The sequence below is a fragment of the Aulonocara sp. 'chitande type north' Nkhata Bay genome, linkage group LG15 (genome assembly GCF_057382095.1).
Source record: "Aulonocara sp. 'chitande type north' Nkhata Bay isolate Kocher_YH1m ecotype deep benthic linkage group LG15, A_spYH_male_GT1.1, whole genome shotgun sequence".
NCBI lineage: Eukaryota > Metazoa > Chordata > Actinopteri > Cichliformes > Cichlidae > Aulonocara > Aulonocara sp. 'chitande type north' Nkhata Bay.
This window is the reverse complement of record NC_141358.1, coordinates 23,176,914-23,187,073: the sequence shown is the minus strand read 5'-3', so window position 1 is coordinate 23,187,073 and position 10,160 is coordinate 23,176,914. Positions and strand designations below refer to the sequence as shown.

The following is a 10,160-nucleotide window of genomic DNA, read 5'->3' as shown; positions in this document are numbered from 1 at the left end:
GTGCAGTGTCTTTCACAGTCACTGAGTTTTCAGTGCAAGTAACAGAGTGTATATTTTACTTGAAAACCATGGGGATATTAAATGTTTTTCTTCAGGCCTTCAGTTCTACCTTCTTGTTGGGGGCTCTGACGGTCCTCCTGCTCATCTATTTAATCTCCTCTGCTAGCTTTAGTACCCAGGATCCCCCAGGACCCAGACCACTTCCCTTGTTTGGGAACTTGCTTCAGATGAACCTGAAAAGACCCTACAAAACATTATTGGAGGTGAGGTAAAGCTATTGGGCTGCTTTTCTTTTAGGCTGACTTATAAATTCAGCTTTCCATGCAGCTCTTACAACTTCCAGGGTCTCTCTAATGTGTGTCAAAATATCAACATATTCTGCCCTTCTTAGCTGTCCAAGAAATATGGATCAGTCTTTACTGTCTATCTTGGACCCCAAAAAGTGGTGGTGCTGGCAGGATACAAGACAGTGAAGGAGGCACTTGTTGACTATGATGAAGTGTTTGGAGACAGAGATCCAATTCTAATTGTGCATCAAATGAACCATGGAAATGGTAAAAATAAATAAATAAATAAATAAATAAATAAAATAAAAAATGGGCATAACCACATTATGTGTCTTAAATTATTGTTATTTAAACTCTATACACACTTCATTACAGGGGTTGTGTGGTCCAACGGTGATTCATGGAAGGAAATGAGGCGCTTTGCACTGACTAACCTGAGAGACTTTGGGATGGGCAAGAGAGCATGTGAGGACAAAATAATTGAAGAATGTCAATACCTCATTGAGGTTTTTAAGAAATTCAAAGGTAAGATTTGTTTATGTTAAAAAAAATTAATGAAGGTTGATGAAGATTAATTTGACTGTTATTTGTTTTTCACTCCTTTCACTTGTCTTGTCACAGGAGAAGCTTTTGATACAAACCAAAGATTATCATATGCAGTCTCTAATATTATCTGCTCCATTGTCTATGGAAGCAGATTTGAATATAATGATCCAGAGTTTACATCTCTGGTAGATCGAATGAGCAGAGGTGCTAAACTTTTGGGTTCTCCTTCAGTACAGGTCATTTCTATAGTTACTTTCATAAGCACATAAAGCATCAGTTGTTGCAAATAACAAAATATTATTCTAGTTACTGGTGGTTATATAATTTTTGACAGATGTACAACATGTGTCCAGCGCTGTTGAGTTGGATTGGTGCCAGGAAGGAACTGCTCGAAATGTCTGCTACCAGTAGCAAACAAAACCTTGGCATCTTCAGTCATTTAAAAGAGACTCTGAACCCACAGATGTGCAGAGGCTTTGTGGATGCCTTTCTGCTCCGCAAGCAAACTCTGGAGGTTGGCATCTCTGTCACTTGTCAAGTTTGTAGTCTGAAATTATTAACTGAAGCTCAGGGTGAAGCTGTGCACATTCCTGCTTAACTAAACAAATATGCTGTGTCCTAGTAAGAACAAAGTACACATTTTGTCAGTTTTAAGGGAATTAGATTTACTGGCATTTTATTGTTGCATGTCTGAAGGAATCTGGGATTACCAACAGTCATTTCCATGATGATAACCTTTTGATGACAGTAATGAACTGAGACAACATCAACTACACTGAGATGGGGACTTCTGCTTATGGCCAAATATCCAAAGATTCAGGGTGAGGAGCCTAAAAATTTAACTTCAATGTGCTAATGAAATCAAATCACTGTCACAAAAACAAAATCAAATAAATAATGTCACCTTCATTTATAGCCGTGTGAAAAATCACGTTTTCAAAGTACTCTATTTTTAGTCCTGTGAAACACAAATTATTCCCTTCATGGGATTTAGGAGTAGCAGCCAATCAATAAGGTGCTAATCAAAAGCACGATTAGTTGATCTTTAGCAAGTGTGAGCAACTGAATGAAGACAGATTTTTTATAGTTTGTTAGACTGAAGCCTTCAGGTGTGGACTAACACACACCTGAGGGCTTCATTCTTCCCTGGAGTGGAAGTTCCAGTAAATGCACCCCAAATTAAAAACCAGTTTATTCTAGTACAATTCTGCAGTTCTACAATTAAAAAAAGACAGAACAGGTACGGCTTGTTTAAAATAGTTGCCAAAAGAAAGCATAGACTTCTGAGACAACATCCTGTTGACTGACAAGACAAAACTAGAAATGTTTTATCATAATGCAAAAGTACCACATCAAGCACAAATCCAACACAGTATGTCAGCACAAACACCTCAGACAAACTCACACACAGTGCTAAAGGAGTGATGATTTGCAGTTGATTTTTCCAGTCACAGGACTTGGGTACCTTGGGTAACTCTGTAATGATCATAAGTATTTTATAGCAAATGTCAGAGGATCTGTCCCAGATTGGCCTAAACTGGGCTCTCCAAAAGAATGGCTGAAAAAGATAACAATCAAGGTGCTGCAATGGCCCAGTCGAAGTCCAGACATAAACTCAAATGAAATGCTGTGACAAGACATTAACAGAGCCATGCCTGACTGAATGTCTGCAAACCTCAATGAACTAAAGCAGCACTGTAAAGAAGAGTGGGCCAAAATTTCTCTACACCAATGTGAGAGACTGATAAAATAATTTAAAAAGAACTATTACTTCAACTGGCGTGCACTTAATTTTTTTTACAAGATTGCATAGATTTCTGTGAAAACACTGTAAAATGGAGTGTTTGAGTGATTCTAATAGGGATGAAATTTAATTATTGTTACTTTTATACACCAGATGAGGTCCAGGAGGAGCTGACGAGAGTCATAGGAGATCGACAGGTGCAGGTTGCAGACAGGAAAAGCCTGCCCTTCACTGACGCCGTCATCCATGAGATACAGAGACTGAGCAGCATTGTTCCCACTGGAATTCCTCACAAAACCACCGAAGACATCATTTTTCAGGGTCACTCTATCAAGAAGGTAAGACTGCATAACACACCTACCGCTTTTAAAAAACCTGGCCTGCACTAAGCCATCAAGTGCAACAAAATATAACTGCATTGTGGATTGTTTCTTTATGATAATTATGTGTAAAGGGTGATGGTTTGGTAGTGCAGGTAGGAAAACATAAATGCAGATAAAATACATGTAAATACAAGGTGGGGAAAGGTTTTAGCAGCCTGTGTATTGTAATTTGTGCAGGGAACCACGGTGTTTCCTCTCTTGACATCTGTCCTGCATGATCCCAAGGAGTGGGAGAGACCACACAGCTTTTATCCTGCTCACTTCCTGGACAACGAGAAAAAGTTTGCTAAGCGAGATGCCTTCATTCCATTTTCTGCAGGTTTGTGAGCTCAGCCATCTCTGTTTAGGTTACATCTGCTGACAGGACAGCTGAAGTTATTCTTCAATTGTCTCTTACAGGTCGCAGGATTTGCCTCGGAGAGAGTCTGGCCAGGATGGAGCTCTTCCTCTTCTTCACCACTCTCCTTCAGCATTTTCGTTTCACCCCTGCACCTGGAGTTTCAGAGGATGAATTAGATCTGACTCCAGCTGTGGGTTTTACTCTCAGCCCTTTGCCTCATAAACTATGAGCTATTTCCCGTATGTAAGGAAACTGTATTTGAACGCTGAACCAGTCTTCTCTGAATCACGTTATTATTTCATGACGTACAAGTAATCGTAATAGATTCTGGGAAAAAAATGGATTAGGTAAAGGCTTCTTTGGAAATTTAAGAGTTTGCAAAGCCAGAACTGACCTCTGGGCCATAGGTTTGATATCGATCCTTTAAATTTAAGCTTTTTGTACAGCTCCATCACATGAATCTAAGGCTACGTTCACATTGCAGGCGAAAGTGCATCAAATGCGACTTTTTTGACCCTATGCAACCCATATACGATCATGGTATGACAGTTTGAACAGCACAAATCTGATATTTTCAAATCCGACCTGGGTCACTTTCGTATGCGCATGTGGGCCGCTTTGAGGGTTCACACTAGAGCGCGTTTGCTGTCACATTTTATTTGTAGTGTGAACAAGCAGACAAAAAAAAATCAGATTAGATCAAAAAATCGGTATTGAGCATTAAGACCTGCAGTTTGAACATAGCCTAAGTGAGCATTTTCTCCTGGAAATGGAGTCTCCAATGAGTTTTTTCATAAGTTGGTTGATTGTTTTGCTCAACATGTTCACTGTAACTTAAAAATGTTGCACAAGCACATGTTAATCTCTCTCTTGTTCATGAAGACTTAATATTTTCTTCATTTTCTCCACAATAAAGTTGAAATATTAAAATGAATACACCTCACACATCATTTCCTTCCTCACTCCACCAGTCTTCTCAGCAAGTCTTCTAAGTGTCTATGTTTGACCAGCTGGAATATAAAACACAAAGAACTTTCATACAGACCTGTTTCCCATTTAATCTTTAATGTAACTGTAATGCTACTGGCCCTCTGATGATTTTCCTTATATGTCAAAATGGAGTCTTTTTATGAGTAAATCAAGCCAAATAGGTGTGGAATAATTTTACACTATTCTACAATCCACCATGTTTAGGGAGTCAGTACTATATGGGAGGCGACATCCATATAGTACTGTGCAGAAGTCTTGAGCCACCTCTGATTTCTGTATATTTTGCTTCCAAAAAGCAACACTTTCTTGTCTTGTCAAAAGTGCTCCTTAGCAATAGTGCAGAGAGATGGATCTAGACCTTCAGTTCATTCATCTGGTGTTTGCTGAAGTGGCATCAGACGTGCTGACAGTGGAAGGTGGTTGTCAAGAAGCCATTCTTATAAAAGAGAAAACGACTAAGGTGTGCCAAATTGTTTGTGTGCTGTAACAAACAATTTGTCCATAAGGTGGCGTTCTAAGTCAAGTTACGTTACTACTGCAAATGTAGCAGCCCATTATTCATATTGCTGCGTCGAGTGCCACAAAAATATCACACATAATATGACAATTTTTATTTAAAAAAACCCAACAGGTCCTGTATATTATTGTGCCACACATCTAATGCTAGGTGGGAGGTTTTCACGTGTCTACTTTGTTTCTAGTATGTTTCACATATAATTGTAACATCAGTAAAAAATAATAATAATATTTTTTTTTGTTATTTAAAAAAATGCATTCATTATTGACAGTTGGAAATCACAATAAAACTGATAACTCTATATTATGGGATGTGTGTGGTTATAAATTTATGCCATTAGAATAATTTGACTGTAGTCTATCTATTTGCTTAGGTTTCTTCCAATGTATTTAAACTCATTCTTACTAAGAAAAAGCGTCCAGCCCCTAAAACAATATATTCCAAATCAACAGTTATAACAAGTGGAAGAAAATCCAATTTGTTGCAGATCTATCACTTGTTGACCTCTTCGTCCATCAAAATTAACCAATCAGAGGGCACCACCCGATCCAAAAAAGGTAGCGAATACTCTCTGACCCGCCTCTCTTTGTTAGCTCGACCAATGAGAAGCTGTTGAGCAGTGGCAACCGTAGGGGATACGAGCAACGGACAGATACGGGAGAACAGTGGCCGCTAGTAGGACCGTTTTATCCCCAATGATTTAATCACATGAGAGGGTAAAGAAGCGTTTTTATCACCATGAAATTGGATTTTCTGAGGAGGTAGCTGATATCGAGGCTCCTTGCAGGCTGCTGACAGAGAGAAATGCAGAGACGAGGTAATTTCCCCGTATTGTGGTGGTGGGAGGCAACGGCCCCCGCAGTGTTCCGAGATACAGCGGCAAAGCTAGCAAAAACAGTAGAGGGGAACTTCCTGGACGGCGCTATCAAAATAAAAACATATCCACAGACAAATGATTTGTTTCGTTACGGTTCTGTGCGTAATTACTTTTAACACGTTTTAGAAGCCTTACAGGCAAGCAAATGATGGAGTTGTGAGTGTTCTCTGGTGATTCGCAGTAATCAGTTGTTATGAACGATTGACCAAAGTACTGGTTTTATTTTGAAAGGAATCGCGCTCTAATTCCTTCTTAGCAAATGTTAGCTTGTGCTAGCTTGACATATAGCAGAAGAGGTGAAGTTACAAAGCCTTGAACCAAAACAAGACTTTAAAGCCTGTGGTGGACAACGCCGCTTTGTTATGAATGGAACACACCTCGCCTTGGTGACTGATTTTCAGATCTAATGCCTTTTCAACCGGGAGTCCGATTGTTTATGTGAAATAGAAGCCTTCCTGGAAAACACGATACGGTCAGGATGATAACAGTTGGGATATTTCAGCTGATTCAATCAAAAGAAAAACTTAAGTCGACATTAAGTTGCCTTTGCTCTGTTAAGTTACACTTTAGTGAGATTTAATCAATTCATTCCGCAGATTGCTATATTGTGTCGTTGCAAAATAAATACTGTGTATTTCATACTCATGAGTTTATATGACTGCTAATGTTGATTTTTAATGCTCGGAGGGGTTTTTTTTATCAGCTGTTGAGCTACTCTGGAATCAGAAGTTATTATTTATGCATATATTGTTTTTGGTACATTTATTGTCGACTGTTGCTGCATTTTTGGCTTCTTTATCACAATCACCCCTTTTCTTAAATACGGATAACGTTGATTTTTTTTTTTTGTAACAATTCAGTGGAAAGTACCTGAAAAAATCCCCACTGTGTTATACAAACACTTTTTGTAGTGATCCTTGCTGGGCAGTCATGTACATGTACTGTCGTTTTAAAAAGCATAGTTGAGTTAATGCGTTTTCTTTTTCCTTTTTTTCCCCCATTACCACGTTAGACCTTGAAGATCAACATGTGCTTTGCACTGCTCACTAACAAAAAGAAGCTCTTGTAGCTGGAGGAAGATTGCCTGCCCTAACTTTTCCTCCTCCTCCTCTACTTCTTCCTGGGGCCAATGACTGGACCCAACTCCCCAAACCGGACTGGCACCTCTACAGCCAAGCTGAGCAGGCATGGCCGGTCCAAGAGCACCAGCTCGCACTGTCTCCTCCGCTGCAGCACCCAGGAGTCCTCCTCTTTGTCTCCCCCAAAGAACAGCTCGAGATCCCCCGAGGAGGAAGAGGAGAAGGATGGAGGGGTTCTTTTCTACGTTAATCGATCTGGTTTTCCTATCGAGAGTGTCACCTGGGAGAGGATGTGGTCCCATGTGGCGGCCGTGCACCCTGACGGACAGGAGATGGTGGACAGGATACAAAATGCTACATACCTTCCCAAGGTAAGCCAGCTGGCCAAGGGACTGGGCCATCTCTCAGTGCTTTTAAATTCTCTACTGCAACAAATGTCTTTATTAATTAAACTAGATGTTATGCTTAGACATCTGTTGGTTTGTTTTGATTTGTTACTATCGTTTATGTGTTACAGAAGTGCATGCCATTTTTACTCACCACAGTAGTAAGGTTGGAATTGTTTTTACCTTGTGTGTGTGCATGTCCTACAAAAGCAGGTGTTTGTATGTCTGCCTTTCAACACGAAAGGGTTCAGATATGCATCTTACATCAAAATGAAGGCCAAGTTTGATCATGATTTGAGAAGTAACTTGCTCTGAGACAGGTGTGATCCTAGTGCTTTATGGACTCTAGTTTTTTATTATTTCATTACATTTAGATGGAGTTTATGGCAGCATTTTGGTGTTCACTGCACCCCAGTTTTTCTTTTGCCTGAAGCAACTATGATAGACTCCAGCATAAACCGGGTTGCAAAAGAAAACCTGGTTGGCATAGCACAAGACAGTTGAACTATTTTGTCTAATTTTCCTGCTAATTTTCCTTCTTTCTCATAACACCATAGCGTAATATTTCTCAGTTGAGCCAGAGGGCTTTTCAAATGACATCACTGTGTGTAGTAGTAAAAATATGACAGTTAGATGTGCACCAAGGTTTTCTTCACTGTTAATGGACTTTTTGTGAAGGGTTTCACTGAGCCCTCTGAGGTTCCTTGAATCTTCTCATCTCAAAGAAATTCAAAGATCTTCTGAATGTGCTGAATGTACTAGGCTGTCTAGTTTGTAGGGACTATATGATTGCCTGGGTTAGAGATGGGTATGTGGAATAGCCATGTTGGGACATAACTCTGTCCTTACATAACATACTTGGCTGCCACAAGATATATTAAATCATCAAGAGCTTTTTGAACGAACAGATGGATTTTAAAAGCATTATATATAGTATATATTCTATATTATATCCTATCTTGCAATGCACTTACTCGTCATTTTTATTATTGATTAGTATGCTTGGTATTTCCTTAATGAATCAAAGTGAAGCTTTTTAATTGTTTTTCACTTTCTGTCTTGTATGACATGAAATCCTCACGTCTGATTAGCTAAAACACATTTTAATTCTCACATATCCTATCTATAACCAGGCACATCACTGAGTATAAACTGTTATTTACAGATTCAGTGATTAAAGTTGACTACATTTAATTGACTAATTGTTGCAGTTAGATGAATCTACACTTGTATGGATCATTTGTTAACATTGCAAAGAATTTTTTTTTAAATAAATACATGTATCTGAGTCACTGCATTATAAAAAATACTGTTATCTAGCTGTGTTATCCTTCCTGTTGCTGTGACTGTTCCAACTTTAATGAGGAATTTATGTTTTTATAATGTTAGTCGGGGCATCAGATAGTGTATCTCCAAGTCGTTGGCATAATGGTCGCCTTAGGTGTTGATGTCAGCCTGTTTTCACAGTCTGTTGTTTCTCGGATGCACACTCTCAGGTGTACACACAGACAAATGCATGGCATTACCATGACAACAGTAGTGCTAAATTGAGCCATCATACCTGTCAGTTGAAATTAGTTCTGCATTTTGGATTTGTCACATTGAGTGGGACTCGGTGTCACTTCTGAAACGCGTACACACACACACACACACACACACACACACACACACACACACACACACACACACACACAGGCTTATTATCATAACCTGTTTGTTTGTTAGAAGACTGTTTCGATAACAATAATAGGGTATGCTTATAGTGGCATTAAGACCCAAGCAGCGGTTCCGAATGACAGCAACATCAGGAAGAAGGAACACGAGAAGCTGGAGAAATACCAAGGGCTCAGAGAAGAGCTCGAGAGGATGTGGAGGGTGAAGGTGTCGGTGGTCCCAGTGGTAATCGGAGCACTAGGTGCAATGACTCCCAAGCTAGGAGAGTGGCTCCAGCAGATCCCGGGAACAACAGCGGAGATCTCTGTCCAGAAGAGCGCAGTCCTAGGAACAGCTAAGATACTGCGCAGGACCCACAAGCTCCCAGGCCTCTGGTAGAGGACCTGAGCTTGAAGGATTGACCGCCCCCAGGGGCAAGTGGGGAATTTTTATTTATGTGTGTGTGTGTGTGTGTATGTATGTATATATATATATATATATATATATATATATATGTATGTATATGTGTGTATATATATATATATATATATATATATATATATATACATTGTGTTATGAATTTAACCACCTCTATTTGAACTTTACCTGACAAAAAAGATAACTATATATATATATATATAAACAGGGCGTTGTTGGAATGCTACTACGCAAGTAACCCCGGCGGAAGGGGCTACATGAATAGGATGAGGGACCTATGGATTCTTCGATACCCAACATCCACAATGAGGGCGAAACAACTAGTAGCTCAGTGTTCCAACATTCGAAAGAAGGGACTGCTCTCACAGCTAGAGATTGACGAGGTACAACACAAATGCTACGGCAAGGAGGAGTCAGGACGCCAGGTCAGGGGGGAGATATCATCACCCCCACCCGAGATTGGGTACATAGCCCCAAGTGCGATAGGAGAAGGATCGTTGAGTGCGAGAGGAACTGACCTGAAAAATAGGATCATGGCCAAGCTTGAAACCTGGATCCCCCGTAGCCGGTTACCAAGATTACGTGAAGTACCCTCAGAAGGTCTGCTAGATGATGTTAATGCAGCACTACGGGCAATACCTACAACCACGATTACCGACACTAACAAGCTGATCTACAATATGGCAGCAGTGATCAGTGAGATGCTTGGCTACAAGTTGAACAGCCACAAGGGGCAGTACCCTCCATGGAGAAGGAGGCTAGAGGGCAAGATCAAAGTAGCACGGAGGGAGGTTAGCCAACTAACGGAGTTGCAGAAAGGTGCGACAAATAAGGTGCCTAAGAAATACAGCAAGTTGTCCATACCTGAGGCCTTGGAAACTGCCAAGCAAAGACTCACAGCCTTGGCCAGCCGCTTGAGG

General features: G+C 40.1%; 1 protein-coding gene and 1 pseudogene across 6 annotated transcripts in view; both read left to right on the top strand.

Moving 5' to 3' along the window:
- LOC147313085 (cytochrome P450 2K1-like) lies at positions 1-4,333 on the top strand (annotated as a pseudogene). Its single transcript, XR_015125146.1, has 9 exons — positions 1-263; positions 392-554; positions 663-812; positions 909-1,069; positions 1,168-1,347; positions 1,530-1,654; positions 2,731-2,915; positions 3,138-3,279; positions 3,360-4,333. The product of XR_015125146.1 is annotated as a cytochrome P450 2K1-like (transcript).
- A 1,076-nt stretch (positions 4,334-5,409) lies between these two features.
- vash2 (vasohibin 2) overlaps positions 5,410-10,160 on the top strand; it is a 45,334-nt gene continuing 40,583 nt past the window's right edge. Inside the window, exons 1-2 of one of the 5 annotated variants that reach the window (XM_086265035.1) lie at positions 5,410-5,624; positions 6,857-7,134. In XM_086265035.1, coding sequence (XP_086121161.1) covers positions 5,612-5,624; positions 6,857-7,134 — 291 coding nt within the window. In that variant the 5' untranslated portion in view covers positions 5,410-5,611. Of the gene's footprint in view, positions 5,625-5,953; positions 6,071-6,178; positions 6,238-6,696; positions 7,135-10,160 lie in introns of those variants that run through there. The other 4 variants (XM_086265032.1, XM_086265036.1, XM_086265033.1 and 1 more) reach the window with 4 other exon arrangements.